At 37.4% G+C, this 18848-nt stretch overlaps 1 protein-coding gene across 3 annotated transcripts; it reads right to left on the reverse strand.

Annotated features, from left to right (window-relative positions):
• Window positions 1-1016: 1016 nt before the first annotated feature.
• Window positions 1017-18639, reverse strand: LOC128373363 (cytochrome P450 3A30-like). 3 transcript variants are annotated; one of them, XM_053333662.1, is made up of 13 exons: window positions 10023-10121; window positions 9806-9899; window positions 8825-8877; window positions 7873-7972; window positions 6685-6801; window positions 6492-6577; window positions 6231-6373; window positions 5997-6121; window positions 5391-5475; window positions 3272-3432; window positions 2391-2617; window positions 1505-1667; window positions 1017-1413 (listed from the first exon to the last, which is right to left on the reverse strand). In XM_053333662.1, exons 1-13 carry the CDS (start codon window positions 10091-10093, stop codon window positions 1324-1326), a joined length of 1515 nt encoding a protein of 504 aa, XP_053189637.1. In that variant the 5' UTR covers window positions 10094-10121; the 3' UTR covers window positions 1017-1323. The 3 variants fall into 3 exon arrangements, with proteins under 3 accessions (XP_053189637.1, XP_053189636.1, XP_053189634.1); XM_053333661.1 differs by lacking the exons at window positions 1505-1667; window positions 2391-2617; window positions 3272-3432; ... (7 more) ...; window positions 9806-9899; window positions 10023-10121 and adding exons at window positions 11603-11765; window positions 12433-12659; window positions 13245-13405; ... (7 more) ...; window positions 18299-18392; window positions 18518-18639 and having other exon boundaries at window positions 1019-1413; XM_053333659.1 differs by lacking the exons at window positions 1017-1413; window positions 1505-1667; window positions 2391-2617; ... (8 more) ...; window positions 9806-9899; window positions 10023-10121 and adding exons at window positions 11125-11511; window positions 11603-11765; window positions 12433-12659; ... (8 more) ...; window positions 18299-18392; window positions 18518-18639.
• Between the last annotated feature and the right edge of the window lie 209 nt (window positions 18640-18848).

Below are 18848 nucleotides of genomic sequence, written 5' to 3' on the forward strand. Positions count from 1 at the left end.
CAAATCACCATTACTGAGGCCAAAGATAGCGAGAACTTCACCAGTCTTCATTCATTCATTCCTCTTTTTTTTAAACAGCCATCACTTTGAATGTCTCTCATTATTTTAGTATATATGTAGTTATTTAATTATTATCGTACATTTTTCATCTAAGAATTATTTGTGAGACTTTGTATAAAACGGTGTGTGTATTAGCACCAATTGTTTGAGCTATGAATGTAGATCGGGAAACCTCAGTCATTCATACGCTGGAAAAACTGGACTTCAGATGTTTCACAGAGCCTTCAGTGGAGATTTGTACCCTGTTGGAATATTATTAAAGAAAAGAATACTATCTGTGACTGTGTGGTGATTGTTTTGATGAATCGTCTTATTGGTTGTGCTAGAAAAATGTAAAAATGTGACCAAATCTGGGTGATAACACTTTTTTAAATTCTCAAATTACAAATTATTGTTTGAGTTGAAGAAATGAGTGCAGTTTAGTGCAGGGTCTGTTTCTAAAACAAAACAAAAAGAAAAACAAAAACGTGAAGTTAAATTGTCCACAAATTCAAATCTGAATCAGTAATTCCATTTGACTTTTTCTTTTTATAATTCTGTTCATATCATTTGCAAATAGAGGTGGACAGTTGTAAACGTTGATGTTAAACTAAACAAATGTTTCGGACATTTTACTTGTGTAGAAAATACAAGTGCGTCATGTATTCAGAATCAGCCACTAGGTGGAGACAAATATCCATCAATAATATAATTGTCAGTTTAATGTTCAAATTATTACTATCATTATAAAACTGTAACACGACATGCAATGCTCAGGTTTTCAAACTCATAGTTGTGACATTTCTGAAATAGTAGTCTTTGTTTGCTCATCACGATAAAATAATATTAGATCATGAAGTTTGTACAGTTAAATATTCAAAATGACAAAATCCACAACACTTTAAAAAATTACTGGTATGATGCAGGAAAAGCAAAATAATGCAAAATGAGACAATAAGATGGAGTGTTTGGATCAGTTTATTATAGTCAACATATCATTATATAATTTTGGTATAAAAGATTCTCACTGTTAGTCAATAAGAAAACTGTACAACAGGAGTTTTGATTTGTGTGGTTGTTTTTATAAACATTAAACATAAATTAAAACATTGAAGATAATTTACAGAAAAGCAGAAAGGTGAATAAAATACATCTGATTAATCAAAAGTGTGAGAAAAGTTAGATGCTGAAAATGCTTTTCAGTGTATGAACTTTACATGTCATGCTGTTCATCATGTTAAAAACAACAGATGCAAATGATAGGAATCCATAAGCAGACTATATTCAGAGATCTTTCTTTTCCTGCTCTCTGGGAACAAACTTCAATTTGATTGGTTGACTGGGCTGATACTTCCAGTTAAGCTCCAGAGGAATCTAAAGGAAGAAATCAAAGTAGACATCAGAGAAGTTTGACAGTCTGAATGCAGATAAATGTGTGTTACTGTGGGTCAAGTGTAAGTCTTACCACAGTGTCTTTGCATGTTTCCAAAGTGTAACGCTGCAGCAGACGGACTATGACCATCTTCATGACGAGGAGAGCGTAGCGCATCCCAATGCAGTTACGAGGACCAACCCCAAATGGCGTGAACACGTACGGGTTCACTTCCTCCCCGCTGTCCTGACTGAACCTGCATAAATAGACAAACCATGGAGTCACAGCCAGGAGAGTAGAGCTTAATGTGTCAGTAAAAGCCATCATCAGCCTACACAGTATGATTTAATGTAGTAGTTTAAGGATTTCCCTCAGGATAAATTGTTATGACTTTGGTCAGATCTTCTTTCTTAAACAACACTGAGATTGAAATTTGTTCTTGCATTCGTCCAGTCCATACTGATCATTAGATGATCCCTTCATAATACACTTACAATTCAAGTGAATATCTGTGTGATATGCCACATTGACAGTCTTTTTAGTGCCAAAGTCCCTGTTTTTGTTAATATACTTCAACCACAACTCAACAAGGAAACACAGAGCGAATTTATGCTAAAAGGACTGTGGCAGATATCCACTTGATATGACTAACTCAGACTGAGAAAACCTCATTTAAGCTTCAGATCAAATTTTAAATGCATTTTTGCATAGAATTACTGTGGACTCACTGTGGGTTTTGTCTCTCATCAGTTACATTCAAGCACATTTGATGAAGATCTTTTAACAGTCACTATGAACACACACAGTAGCAACACATAGCAACACATCTGTTGCTACTCCTAATCAATTCCAAAATAGGAATATTTAAGAAAAATTAGCCAAACTTAAGTTATTATATTTTCTGATATAACATTCAAGAACATATAATTCTTTAGTCATTATTGTAAAGAACGAAAATCTACATGCTGAGTGCTTTTACCTCTCAGGTCTGAAAAGCTCAGGTGAACTCCAAAAGCGTGGGTCCTTGTGTAACACGCCCACAGGAATCCCAATCGCGGTTCCTTCAGGGATGGTGATGCCGTGGATCTGGACAGTCTTCTTGCACTGCCTTTCATGCCGAGGAGCAGTGGGAAGCACACGCTGTGACTCATTAAGAACCTGATCCAGGTACTGTAGACCGGCTAGATCCTCCAATGAAACAGGAGCCTACAGGCAAAAGATAAGAGAGGTCACAAACATAAACTGAAACAGACACTATTACATTTTCTCTATTTCACTGTGTAAAAGTGACAAAGGATCAGATGATTGGTTTGATCATTTTAATTCAAGGTTGGGTATGAGAAGATCACTGCTTTCACCTTTCATCAGCTGTGTGTCTTGTTATCATTAGGAGGCCCCTTCCTCTTCCTTTGCCTTGGCTTATATCCAAATAAGGTAGACACTCTGAGTTTTAGGTGTGGGGACCATAGTAAGGTGGAAGGAAATCATGTATGACTTCAGGCCCTGACTTTAGGGGTGCATAACCATGTATGATACATGTATATTCAAATATATGTTCTAGTGGTCATTTACTATTGGCTGAAATGATAAATACTAATATGTTTGATGATATTGATGATGATGATGATGATTTCTTTGTTTCTTTAGAAACTACAATGCTTTAGGCGTGCTCTTTGCTTGTTGTGATGAGCTGATGTCACACTGTGTGTATGCTGTCTCCTTATAATACAATAATGATCTTTTAATCTTCAACCAAGCAGTGTTTTGTGCATTATTTCATATGTATGTTTAGTGTTTTCAGACAATTTCCACAAAAAACTGCTCAATGACAGAAAGATATGACATGAAGAAATACTGTACGTCTCTCGGTAGGTTGGCATCAATTTCTTCATGTAAGGTCTGCAACGCATCAGGATTGGTTGCCAGGTTATAAAATAGGAAATTGAGAGTGGTGCTGGTGGTCTCGTAGCCGCCAAAGATGAACATGAAGGCCTGGGAAAGGATCTCGTGTTCAGTCAAACCTACGATAAAACAAGTCACCAAACATATCAGCTATAACAGCTGGAAAACTACTTTCACAAGTGAAGAAAATAGTTCCTGCATGAAACTGTTTGATTATCTTGAGTAACCGAGTCATGATTTCTGGAAAGAGACACTGCTGTTGAGGTTTTCAAACATATTTTTTGGCACTTTGTGCATACCAAGGTGACTGCCATCCAGTTCTATTGTATTCAGAAGGCAAATATGTATACAGCTGATATCTCCAAATTAAACACCAAAATGATCTACATGGATAAATGTCACAACAGGTAAGAGAAACACAATGTTTTGGACTTTGGGATGAACTGTACCTTTAATGAACAGTGGGAAAGTTACTAACCCATACCATTTATCATGTTTAACTTTTGTTGGGGATCTGGTAGGAGAACTCTTGGTTATTAGCTTCCTTTATTAAAAGAGAAAATATTTAAATGAATTAATAATATGGGGCACCACCCCGAAACCGGCACCAATAACCAATCAAAAATGTAGTCTCATACACTTTTCACTTAAAGCTGCTAACATCTGGGATGTCAACACCCACAAGTGAACGGTGAAGGGTTGAATCTGAGCACTGACTCCCTCACTCAGCCACAAATCACAATAAATATGAACAATAAAGACAGATGTACTTTAAAGCGATACAGCTATAAGTGTATGAGAGAGAGACAGTGGGGCAGGCAAGATGGCAGATGTGATCTGGTGAGACCTCGTCACATGAGATCTAAGATGGCGGACGTGACATTGCGTCATCTTTTGCCTTGGATCTACGTTTGGATCCATGCTGCCAACATCTATCAGGTGTGGTGGTGGAGGTACTTCTTGCTTCTCTGGATTGACAAGGGTGGGGACTTTGCCACCAGGAGTAGCTAGGCTGCTAGCATGCGTGTCCTGGTGGACTGGGTTCATCTGCTCCTTTACTTGGAGGGCTTAATGGTTCTGGCTGACTGTGCCGAGCAGGGGAACCTCTTGAGGGTCCGGAACATTGCTTGCTTCCTGGCTGGCTCTGTTGGTAGTGGTACTTGTCTGACCGGTCTGTCTCTCTTCAGGTTCAGGAGTTGCTTGGTTCCCCTGGTTGCTGTGCCAGTAGCAGTGCTTGTCTGAGATGGGAAATGGGATGGGCGTTGCACTTGAAAGGTTTTAACCCACTTCACTGGAGTCAACTCAGGCTTTGTAGTTAATAGTTCTTGTTGTAGACAGAGATGTTCCTCTAGTACAGGCTGGTAACTGTTCTGCACTGAAGTGATTTGCGCTTGTCGCTCTGCAGCTTGCAGCTGGGCTTTGCACAGTATGAGGAGGACGATCCTGCCCAACGGGTTCTAAAGAGAGCACTCAGGCTTCCTGGCCACATGTGTACTCAAGTAGTTTCTCTATCATGCTATCACAGTCACTAATTAAATTGTAATAGCTGATGATCTCCTCTTCCTCTGCGGAGAGGTGACTGAGGTCAGCGACTACCTTTCTGTAGGTACTCACTCACCTGTTGAAGAGCTCTAGCAACGGCCTGTTATACATTAACTTTCTGCTAAAACTACTACTGCATACTGTGTCCAAAATTACACTTGAATACACTCTTGGCAGAGCTAGAGAGAAGTCAAAACATTTTCAATTTTTTTTTTTAAATGATTCATTATGAATTATTGTGGCAATTATGATAATAAGGCTGATTCGTGTGGAGCCTCATACGGGGCAGAAATGTTGATTACCTGGTCGGAGCATGTTTGGTTATTAGCTATAATTTATAATTATCAAAGATAATGATAAACAAAAACAAAGGCAGCCTCAGGGTTAGACTGATGGGGTTACAAGGAATTGATTTGACTTAATAAAAATGAAGAAACTGAATGTAAGGTGAAAAAAAAGATGATGAGGGAGAACAGTTCACTGTTTGTGTCTCAAAGACTTTTATGAATAATAATTAACTGCGATGAAACTGTACCTTTACTCGGTTGTTCGTGTTCGCTCTTTATCTCCGACTCTGGTATCTCGCTCTGAAGCATCACATGCAGGAAGTCTCCTCGACTCTGCCACAGCACAGAGAACATTCAATGTTGGAGACAAATGGAAAAGAAATTGCTACGAAACATTTTCATTTAAAATGTGGTAAACTTAAAATAATTGCAAAATACTTGCAACCCTATATATCATTAATTAACATGTAACATGTAATGTAATCCATCTCAAAAAACAAAGCTTTTCTGAGCTGGTGTTTGAGAAAAATGCAAAAGTTTTTTTTGTCTATTATGGGCTACTGTACTAACATGGTGGCGCAACATGGAGGCTCTGTGGAAGAGCACCCACTCCCTATGTAGATATAAACTGCTCTTTCTAATGTAGTGAAAACACAACATTCCTTATTTTCATGGGATTATACATGTACATTAATTAAAAAATACAATTTCTGTTAAGTCCATTCCACTAATTGCCTCTAAATTCAACACACTGCACATTTAAAGCTTATATGATTATTTCCAAAAACATTTCAAACTATTCCTTTGATTCTCTACAACCTTGTTTTTTCACTTGGTACATATGAAATGCTTACGGATTCATTTGTTTGATGCTGGTCTTTCAATCTCTTAATGATGTCATAGAAAAAATCCACGCTCTTTCTCGGCATCAGTTCAATTTTCAGCAGTTTGAACAGACGGGAACCAAAGGGAAACATCACTGAAAAGAGATCAAAGTGTTGTCAACCAAAATGTGCATACTGGTGATAGTAAGGTGCTCATATGTTTACATGATCTTGACCTATAACAGAGGTAACAGGAATACATACGTGATAAAAATATAGCGAAGAGATTGAAGTTAAGAATCTTCTTGATATGAACAATAAGGGGGTCATCTGGATTGTTAATGGAGTCGGCTTCAACACTGAAGGACACACTGGTGATAGTGTCCAAACTGTAAGGTGCCAGGAATCTAATAAAAAAAACAAAAAAAAAACAGACATGTGGTATATAATAACATAATACCACAATCTTTTTTTTTTTGGGGGGGGGGGGGTGAACTGATATATTAAAAAAAATTTGCAGCATACTGTTTGACATCGACAGGTTCGTCCAGATTTCTTTTTCCAAGACTTTCAATGAGTTTGTCCGCATAGCGAGACACAATGGGAAACGCCTTCAAAAGAGAAGAGTTGTGTTATGTTGATAAAGTACTGTAGCTTACATATTTACTTCTCTCAGTCGCTCTATGTGGTGGTTAGTGCATTCAGATATGCAACCAACCTCTTTCAGTCTTCCACTGGTGAAGCACGGTGATACAGTGCTCCGAATTCTTTTCCATCTTTCATCTTTAACTACTGAAATTGCATCAGCCAGAGGTCCTGAATCCATCACGTTATCCTGTGAACATGAGCACAGTTAGAAGAAACTAAACTCTTGTTCAATTAGCTTCCTTCAACAGTTCTTCAAATCAGATCACACAACTACTTTTGTCTGCTCAAATACTGCAACTTGTAACCACTAATAATCACATGATTAACTGATAATTAGAGGGTTTCTTGGCTCAGAGCTGAATCATCTTACAATGCAACTGAACTTCATTTGGGTAACACGTTTTTTATTTATTTGATTTGGATATTTATTGATAGAACACACTAAACCAAAGTGATGAAATGTAAAAGTGAGAACACATGCAGTATTTCTTACATAGATAAATAAATAAATACCCACATCATTAACCGATGCTATATCAATACTAGTTAGAAGAGAATCATTCAATTTGTTTGAAGTTTGTTCCTGCAAGTTTGATGACACAAAAAGTAGTCTTGTTTGTGCATTTTACTAAAGCATGAAGCATGTTTCATTACCCTATGTTGATTAAAAAACAGTGAAGAGTGTTTCTTGTTTTTCTGAGCCTGGTGTAATCCTTGACCATGAGACTCTGTGAACTACAGGATATGACAGCAAATGCACGCTGAGACAAGACTAATTGCCTTCCTTCCTTTATGGCTCAGCCAGAGTGAGATATAATCTTTAAAATGATGGAACAGCCATTGTCCGGATAAGGTGGACACAACAAGACTTACCTAACCACATCAGTCTAAAATCATAGTCGTTTTGAAAAAGTAAATTGTAAACAATTGTTTTACTTAACCAAAGCGTCTCTCCACTTTTGTAAATGTAAAAAAGGAACTTATGTTCTCCACCTTCCTTGCTAAGTCCTGCATGGGGCTTTCCAGAGTTTTTTAACCTGATAAACATCAATCCCAAAGACAAAACTAAACAGAACTCTCTTACCCTGCGGTTGGTAAAAGCAATGTATAGCGCCAAATCACAACAAAGTCATCTCAAGGAACTTTACACATAGAGCAGGTTCTAAACCGTACTCTTCAGTTTTAACGCAGCTTTTATTTATTTGATTTGAATATTTATTGACAGAACACACTAAACCAAAGGGATAACTTAACTTACCCTACGGTTGGTAAAAGCAGTGTAGCACTCCTTCAGCATCACAGTTTTAATAATCTCAGGGTCTGACACCATTAAAAATGGTGCTCGTCCATCATACAACCTGCACAAAGAGACAACATCACAGTATAGGATATGGGCTGTTTAAAACATTATAAAACATCCATACAAGTGTGAATACATGGCTACATATGTACTGATCTAAATGTTAGCAACTTCCTACACAGAAAGAAATGTCTTTATCTACCTGAGGCAGGATATCCTTTCACAAGAAACATTAATTATTATAATGATTAACATTATTGCATTCCCATCATACTGTATATGAAGATAGTGATACACAAGCTTATTTATGCTCGCTCTAGTTCAATGATTCCTAACCAGGGTACCCAAAGGAGTACTTATAATTCAGTGGAAGATCTGCATATTTGTATTCAGGAGGAAAATAAAGACATATAAAATGACAATTAGGAGTGAGGCTGATATTTTTCATTTTAACCCCATATGTAACATTGCACAGAGCGATTGAGAGTGTGTGAAAACTAGTTAGCAACCGAGTGAAAAATTATGCATATGGTTGAAATCCTTAGCTTGTGTGTATCTGTGTGTATAAACATAAACTATAAACATAAAGTGTACAGCCATGCCAGCAGCTATAATAATGTTTACCATGTTCATCGTCTTAGTGCAACATGTTTGCTAATTAGCACCAAACACAGAGTACAGCGTTGCAGTCATTTATTCATAAATCAAAGTCCTGGACGACTTGAAATTTTGAGCTGATGATGATGGAGCTATATGAAAAGTCTTGCATAACTGATATTTATTGATAAGGTGCGGGATGTAGGTTAAAGTTAGATAAGCAAGGCAAAAATAGTAATTATGTTCAATAAACTGATAACAAAAATAAACTTTGAGCTTGTTTTATGAGTCTCATCAGTATATGTCAACTTACCCCCAGACATCTCCATACTTGGCTTGGCATTCACGGTCAAAATTAACCATTCCCTAAAAAGGATTTCAGGAACATGAATTTACAGGTTAAATGCCACAGAGGCTCCAAGAATTATCAACAGGTATTAATAAACTTGGATAAGGCAAGTGATTACTACCAAGCAGTGATGTGACTTATAGTCAGTGGTGGAAAGTAACAAAGCACATTTATCTATGCACTATATTTAACTATAATTTGAAGGCACTTGAGTATTTTCATTTTCTGCTAGTTTCTACTCCACTACATTTATCTGACAGATTTAGTTACTTTTAAGATGAAGATTTGACACAAATGATAATATAACAAGCTTTTAAAATAACACACATTGTTAAAGATGAAACCAGTGGTTTCCAACCTTTTTGTCCTTTAACATCTTATAAAAAGCAGTGTGTAGTCAGGGTCACATTTCAGATGTTTATGAGTTGTTAGCAGCTCCAACAAATGATGATATTTTTCCCTCTAAACTTCTCACATGGTTTCATTTCAATAAATGTTCAATTGATCCAATATTTCAGCAAAAATCAAAGATTAGAGAAAAAGCCAAAAAACTGAAAACTAAGCTAACCATATTATATAAAGTAGTGTAAACTAGCTCCTCCTCCAACAACTACAAGAGTAACATGCTGCTCTTACACTGATGCTTTAATATTAATAATCTAATGATGTCGTATAATAATATCTCAGTCAGAGGGACCAAACCACTACTTTTACTATAATACTTTAACTAGCTACATCAAGCTGATAATATGTATACACTGTTAATTGAATAGAATTTTTCATGCAGTACCTTTGATTGTAGTGGATGTTTTTATAGTTTTATATTGCTGTATTAGTTATTTTACTTCAATAAATAATGAGCACTTCCACCACGGAATAATCAAGTCAGTCAAGATCTGCTTCCGCGTGTGTGTGTGTACAGGTGTGTGTGTGTGTGTGTGTCACCTTTTTGAAACCCATCAGTGTTCCAATAAAAGGCAGAGGTCTTGGTCCGGAGATTCCCAGCTTTTTAAAAAACCTATATGGCCAAATGCCATACCTATATTATACAAAGAAAGACTTGTTACAGGATCATTACGTAGCAACAGATCAACTAATGACCCCCATGGTAAGATTGTTAGATCGACCACTAAAGTGTCTAAAAGTTGCAGAAATTACTCACAGTAATAACAAGGCGAAACAGAGAGCCAGTAAAGTCCAGGTGGTGGCTGAAAATATTGTGAAGACAAACATTTTGGCTTGGAGCTGAGGGGCAGCTGAGGACAAACTGCGTGTGAAAGAAGGAAATTATCTGCAATACAAGTCCCTTTAACTGCCCTGTGGTGGGAGGAGCCTGAGGCTGGAGGCAGGGTTTTTACTGATACTGATACTGACGCAAAAATTGTTTATTGTGACGACTGTGACTGTCTCTCTTTGCAATGAAACTTCATTCTTTGAGTAAATATAGTTCTTTAATTATAATTGTTAAAGAAGTTGTGCTGGATCGGGAATATGAGGTTCAGGGTCGAAAACCACACTATTAAGGTTTTGAGAGCATTGAGCGATGGGATATTTAATTATGACAATAATCAAATCAGGAACAAACATGAACTTGAACTAAATGGATACAAGAACTTAATGGGAGGAATGTGGGTAGTTAGAGGGGTCAGTCAGTCAAGTGATGTATGTGATTTGAGCGGGTGAGTGACTGTGAGATGACGTGTGTGTGCATGTGCGTGGGAGTGTATGTGTGTTGGGAGGGTGAAGATATCACATATTCCCTTTATACATAGATATATTCATGCCCCCTGCACTCCCCTTCAACCACTGAAAGACTAAACACTTATTTTTAAACACTAGTTACTAAACACACATTTCCATTTGACCTTTTCTTTTGATTATGCACAATTATAAAAGTTGAAGTTAAAGAAAGAAATGTTTATGCCATTTTACTGGAGTCAGAGTACAGAGTGTAGAAAAACAAGTACATCATGTAATCTGAGTCAGCCACTGGGTGGAGACAAATATCCACCAATGATACAGACATCAGTGTAATGTTCAAATCATGACCATCATTATAAAATGGGAACACAACATGCAATGCTTAGGTTTTCAAACTCATAGTGACATTTATGAAAAAAATGGTCTTTGCTCATCTCGATAAAATAATATTAGATCATGAAGTTTGTACAGTTAAATATATGAAATGACAAAATCCACAACACTGTAAAAAATGACTGGTATGAAGCAAGAAAAGCAAAATAATGCAAAAGGAGACAATAAGATGGAGTGTTTGGATCAGTTTATTATAGTCAACATATCATTATATAATTTTGGTATAAATGATTCTCACTGCGAGTCAATATGAAGACTCAGATCAGGAGCTTTGATTTGTGTGTTTGTTTTTATAAACATTAAAAATTAATTAAAACATTACATATAATTAACAACAACAATAATAAACATTAAAAGCAGGAAGGTGAATAAAATACATATGATTAGTCAACACTGCGAGAAAAAATGCTGTTCATCATGTTAAAAATAACAGATGCAAATGATAGGAATCCACAAGCAGACTATATTCAGAGATCTTTCCTTTCCTGCTCTCTGGGAACAAACTTCAGTTTGATTGGTTTACTGGGCATAGACAACCAGTTAAGCTCCAGAGGAATCTAAAGGAAGAAATCAAAGTAAACAACAGAGAAGTATGACAGTCTGAATGCAGATAAATGTGTGTTACTGTGGGTCAAGTGTAAGTCTTACCATAGTGTCTTTGCATGTTTCCAAAGTGTAACGCTGCAGCAGACGGACTATGACCATCTTCACGACGATGAGAGCGTAGCGCATCCCAACGCAGTTACGAGGACCAACCCCAAATGGCATGAACACGTACGGGTTCACTTCCTCCCCGCTGTCCTTGCTGAACCTGCATAAATAGACAAACCATGGAGTCACAGCCAGGAGAGTAGAGCTTAGTGTGTCAGTAAAAGCCATCATCAGCCCACACAGTATGATTTAATGTAGTAGTTTAAGCCAGGTATTGGTGCTAGGGCTGCACATAGTTGAATCTGACTTCTGATCAAATGACTCCTCTCCATCAGGCACAAGATGTCTTTACTGAAGGTTTCAAGTTTCCACCTTCACATTTATGTAAATTGTAAAGTGGACATACTGAAACTCAGATTAAAAGGTGGACCACAAGAAACTTTCCCCCTTCAGCAGAAGAACTTGAAAACAATGATGTTGGTCGGACATCGCCACCGATGGGTGTTTCCCTTCATCCTGAACAAACTTTCACTGAACTTCACTGTGGTGATAAACACTCTAATCCAAAGGTCACTAATAGGCTAACTACGGTCCAGATCCGGACCCAGGTGACACCTGGACTTGGACCTGTAGCTACCTCTACTACCTAACTCAACAAACTTGAAAAATGGTGAACCCGTCCTTGAAAATCTATAGAAAAACGTGCCAAACTTAACACTTAAAAAAGTTATTATATTTTCTTCTGCAGTTATATAACATTTGAGAAAATATACACTTTTTAAAAAAGTCATTAACGTAAAGAATGAAAACTTAAAGAGTGCTTTTACCTCTCAGGTCTGAAAAGCTCAGGTGAACTCCAAAAGCGTGGATCCCTGTGTAAGACGGCCGCAGGAATCCCAACCATGATTCCTTCGGGGATGGTGATGCCGTGGATCTGGATAGTCTTTTTGCACTTCCTCTCTAGCCGAGGAGCAGTGGGAAGCACACGCTGTGACTCATTAAGAACCTGATCCAGGTACTGTAGACCGGCTAGATCCTCATATGAAACAGGAGCCTACAGGCAAAAGATAAGAGAGGTCACAAACATAAACTGAAACAGACACTATTACATTTTCTCTATTTCACTGTGTAAAAGTGACAAAGGATCAGATGATTGGTTTGATCATTTTAATTCAAGGTTGGGTATGAGAAGATCACTGCTTTCACCTTTGACCAGCTGTGTGTCTTGTTATCATTAGGAGGCCCCTTCCTCTTCCTTTGCCTTGGCTTATATCCAAATAAGGTAGACACTCTGAGTTTTAGGTGTGGGGACCATAGTAAGGTGTAAGGAAATCATGTATGACTTCAGGCCCGGACTTTAGGGGTGCATAACCATGTATGATACATGTATATTCAAATATATGTTCACATCACACATGATTTCTTTGTTTCTTTTGAAACTATAATGCAAGATGAGCTGATGTCACTCTCTGCAATATGCTGTCTCCTTAGTGTACAATACTACTGTTTATTGTTCAACCAATCAGTGTTTTGTGTATTATTTCATATTTGTGTTTAGTGTTCTCAGACAATTTCCACGACAACTTCACAATGACAGAAAAACATACACATGGCAACACGACATGAAGAAATACTGTACATCTCTTGGTAGGTTGGCATCAATTTCTTCATGTAAGGTCTGCAACGCATCAGGATTGGTTGCCAGGTTATAAAGTAGGAAAGTGAGAGTGGCGCTGGTGGTCTCGTAGCCGCCAAAGATGAAAACGAAGGCCTGGGAAAGGATCTCGTGTTCAGTCAAACCTACAATAAAACAAGTTACCAAACATATCAACAACTGGAAAACTACTTTCACAAGTGAAGAAAATATTTCCTGCATGAAACTGTTTGATTATCTTGAGTAACCGAGTCATGATTTCTGGAAAGAGACACTGCTGTTGAGGTTTTCAAACATATTTTTTTGGCACGTTGTGCACCACAAGCTGACTGCCATCCATTTCTATTGTATTCAGGAGAAGGCAAAGATGTCTACGGCCGATATCTCCAAAACTCAGCAACAAACACCGAAATGATCTAAATGGATAAATGGCACAACAGGTAAGACTATGGGCCTGATTTACTAAGATCCCAAATAGTGGGTACTAAATTGCGTATAATTCATTATGGCAACCGTGCTAAATGGACAGCGCGTACTATCATGCACAATTGAAAGACGCAAACCTCAGTGCACTGCGTTAGTAGATCAGCATGCACATATTTTTCTGGTGATGTCAAGTTTGCTAACGTTTTTACACACGCAAACCTTTAGTAAATCAGGCCCTATGTGTAATAATAATAATTCACATAATTAAAAAAAAAAGAACAATTTTGTAGGGAAAACATCCATCTTTGCTTAAATTGTAAACAGGAATTGATTTGACTTAATAAAGATGAAGAAACTGAATGAAATGTGAAAACAGAGTGATGATGAATTTTGAGAGGAGAACAGTTCACCGTTTGTGTCTCACAGACTATTGTGAATGATAACCAGCTGCAATGAAACTGTACCTTTACTAGGCTGTTCTTGTTCGTTCTTTATCTCCGACTCTGGTATCTCGCTCTGAAGCATCACATGCAGGAAGTCTCCTCGACTCTGCAACATCAAAGAGAACATTCAATGTTCGACACAATTGTGACTTTGCAGGCAGCAACAAACTGAACACCCCTCTTCCTTTTGTGAAAAATGCAAAAGGTTTTTTTGTCTATTATGGGCTACTGTACTAACATGGTGGCGCAACATGGAGGCTCTGTGGAGGAGGACCCACTCCCTATGTAGATATAAACTGCCCTTTCTAATGTAGTAAAAACACAACATTCCTTATTTTCATGGGATTATACATTAATTAAAACATACAATTTCTGTTAAGTCCATTCCACTAATTGCCTCTGAATTCAACACACTGCACATTTAAAGCTTATATGATTATTTCCAAAAACATTTCAAACTATTCCTTTGATTCTCTACAACCTTGTTGCTTCACTTGGTACAAATGCAATGCTTACAGATTCATCTGCTTGATGCTGGTCTTTAAATCTCTTAATGATGTCATAGAAAAAATCCATGCTCTTTCTGGGCATCACTTCAATTTTCAGGAGCTTTAACAGACGGGGACCAAAGGGAAACGTCACTGAAAAGAGATCAAAGTGTTGTCAACCAAAATGTGCATACTTGTGATAGTAAGGTGCTCATATGTTTACATGATCTTGACCTATAACAGAGGTAACAGGAATACATACTTGAAATTAAAAACACAAATATAGCGACGAAATTGAAGGTAAGAATCTTCTTGATATGAACAATAAGGGGGTCATCTGGATTGTTGATGGAGTCGGCTTCAACACTGAAGGACACACTGGTGATAGCGTCCAAACTGTAAGGTGCCATGAATCTACGGCAGACAAAAACAGAGACGTTTTATTTTTTTTTAAATGAATAGGTTGTACATAATACCACAATCATTTATTTTATTCATCTTGTACTGGCATATAAAAACAATAACAACATACTGTTTGACATCGATAGGTTCGTCCAGATTTCTTTTTCCAAGACTTTCAATGAGTTTGTCCGCATAGCGAGACACAATGGGAAACGCCTTCAAAAAAGAAGAGTTGTGTGATGTTGATAAAGTACTGTAGCTTACATATTTACTTCTCTCAGTCGCTCTATGTGGTGATTAGTGCGTTCAGATATGCAACCAACCTGTTTCAGTCTTCCACTGGTGAAGCACGGTGATACAGTGCTCCGAATTCTTTTCCATCTTTCATCTTTAACTTCTGTAATTGCATCAGCCATAGGTCCTGAATCCACCGTGTTATCCTGTGAACATGAGCACAGTTAGAAGAAACTAAACTCTTGTTCAATTAGCTTCCTTCAACATTCCTTCAAATCATATCACACAACTACTTTTGTCTGCTCAAATACTGCAACTTGTAACCACTAATAATCACATGATTAACTGATAATTAGAGGGTTTCTTGGCTCAGAGCTGAATCATCTTACAATGCAACTGAACTTCATTTGGGTAACACAGTTTTTATTTATTTGATTTGGATATTTATTGATAGAACACACTAAACCAAAGTGAGAAAATGTAAAAGTGAGAACACATGCAGTATTTCTTACATGAATACATAAATACCCACATCATTAATACCATACAGTAACTAAAATTGAATTCATAACCTTGCCATGCCAAACTATTCTTTCAAATCTCAACTCTTAGATTTGTTTTCTTACCAAAGACAGCTTGGTGAATAAATAAAGGTCAAATAAATAAATTAGACCTGATCCCAATCATTTCTGTCAACTTGATGTTTGATGTTCCAAAGTACAGCACCAGTATAAGAAATAAAGTTTAGTATGGATCAGTTATCTCCAAGTGTACATAAACACAACAAGACAAGTCTCTTACCCTGCGGTTGGTAAAAGCAGTGTAGCACTCCTTCAGCATCACAGTTTTAATAATCTCAGGGTCTGCCACCATTAAATTTGGTAATCGTCCATCAAACAACCTGCACAGAGAGACAACATCACAGTATAGGATATGGGCTGTTGATTAAACCTGAAAACATGATTTTAAAAAAAATCATGAACTTAAATACATTATTAAATATGTACTGATCTAAATGTTAGCAACTTCCTACACAGAAAGAAATGTCTTTATCTTCCTGAGGCAGGATATGCTTTCAGAAGAAACATTAATTATTATAATTATTTACATTATTGCATTTACTAATTTGAAAACATATAAATCATAATAAGGTGGAAGATCTACATATTTGTATTCAGGAGGAAAATAAAGACTTATTCATCTTGTAGACTCATCTTGTAGACTCTACTTGTAGACGATATTTTGCTGGATAAGTGAAACTTTTGACCTGCTGCGCTAAAGGAAAAGCCACTAGATCACAAAAGTCTTGCATAACTGATATTTATTGATAAAGTGACAGATGTAGTTCAAGGTTAGAGGAGCAAGGCAAAAATGGTACTTATGTTCAACAAACAGATAACGAAAATGAACTTTGAGCTTGTTTTATGAGTCTCGTTTTCAAGCTACAGTATCTGTCAACTTACCCCCAGACATCTCCATACTTGGCTTGGCACTCACGGTCAAATGGAACCAATCCCTAAAAACAATTTCAGGAGCATGAATTTACAGGTTAAATGCCACAGAGGCTCCAAGAATTATCAACATGTATTAATAAACTTGGATAAGGCAAGTGATTACTACCAAGCAGTGATGTGACTTATAGTCTGTGGTGGAAAGTAACAAAGCACATTTATCTATGCACTATATTTAACTATAATTTGAAGGCACTTGAGTATTTTCCTTTTCTACTACTTCCTACTCCACTACATTTATCTGACAGCTTTAGTTACTTTTAAGATGAAGATTTAACACAATTGATAATATAACAAGCTTTTAAAATAACACACATTGTTAAAGATGAAACCAGTGGTTTTCAAAGATTAGAGAAAAAGCCAAAATCCTGAAAACATTTTTGTATATGAGAGCCTTTTCTTTTTTCCTCTCACAACCCTTCAAATATATATATATATGTATATATATGTATATATATATATACACTAGCTAACTGTATATAAAGTAGTTGAAACTAGCTCCACCAGCAGCTACAACAGTAACATGATGTTTATACACTGATGCTTTGTATTATTAATCATCTAATGATGTCATAAATAATATCTGTTTATATGTATACATATAGCCTACATATACACACACACACACATATATATATATATATATACACACTCACATATATACACACACACTCCATAGCACTTGATCCAAGTCATCCCCTCAACACATATTTCACACTCCTTCCATCTGGCCAACGATACAGGTCGCTGGCCTGGAGGAAAATAAAATTCAGTAAAAGCTTCATCCCTTATGCCATGACAGAACTAAACAAAAGAAACAAGAGATTGTAACTGTGTGAAATGGATATATGTATGGTGGCGGGTATATGTCTGTGGTATTGATGTTTGCTCTTGTACCCTGTCAAGTTGTCTGTGTAATTTCTCGTGGCTGCACGGAATGTGCCTTGACTCGACTCGGCTCGGTTCCAGGAATGACCTTTTCCAAGTAGGCTACCTACTCAACGTGGGCGGGGTCGTCATAGCGTTTTTATACGCGAGTTTTATACGCGACACAAACACATAAACAATGGAGGACATGGAGGCAGTGGTGTAGTTGCTGCTGTATGTGACTTTCTGTCACACACAAAGCAACAAAATTGCACCGTATCGCTGTAACACTGGTATTTAAAAATGGCGGGTTTGATTCTTGTGTGGGACGGCTCATGACTCTTCCGGCAACAACTCTTCTGACCAATCAGTGGCCGGCAGTCTGTTGACGTCACATTTTAGTATCAGCTCGGCTCGCTTGGAACCTCAGCAGAGCAGGTACTAAAAAAGTAGCAGGTACCAGGTACTATCCCAAGTGGAAACGCAAAAAAAAACGAGCCGAGGCGAGTCGAGTCGTGCTGGAACTGTGTAGTGGAAAAGTGCCATCAGTGTCTCTTCGTGTGTGTGTGTGTGTGTAAAAGGGGACATTACTCCATTTCGCCATCAGTGCCTGTTCGTAGGCTGTGTTAGTGTGTGTGTGTGTGTGTGTGTGTGTGTGTGTGTGTCACCTTTTTTAAGTACATCATTGTTCCAACAAAAGGCAGAGGTCTTGGTCCGGAGATTCCCAGCTTTTTAAAAAACCTATATGGCCAAATGCCATACCTATATTATACAAAGAAAGACTTGTTACAGGATCATTACGTAACAACAGATCAACTAATGTAAGATTGTTAGATCGACCACTAAAGTGCCTAAAAGTTGCAGAAAAGGGTGCAGAAATTACTCACAGTAATAATACGGCGAAAAAGAGAGCCAGTAAAGTCCAGGTGGTGGCTGAAAATATTGTGAAGACAAACATTTTGACTTGTAACGGAAAGAGATCAGCTGAGGACGAACTGCGTGTGAAATGAGGAAATTATCTGCAATACAGGTCGCTTTATCTTCCCTGCGGTGGGAGGAGTGCAGAGGCTGGAGGCAGGGTTTTCTCAATGTAAAAGATAAAACATTCATAGCATTTCAAAATACTGAGGCGAAAATGGTTGGTTTGGTTTTTATGTCAACATTTGACATTTAACTAACCACAAATCACCATTACTGAGGACAAAAATAGCAAGAACT

The sequence above is a fragment of the Scomber japonicus genome, chromosome 14 (assembly GCF_027409825.1).
Source record: "Scomber japonicus isolate fScoJap1 chromosome 14, fScoJap1.pri, whole genome shotgun sequence".
In the NCBI taxonomy this organism is placed as follows: Eukaryota; Metazoa; Chordata; class Actinopteri; order Scombriformes; family Scombridae; genus Scomber; species Scomber japonicus.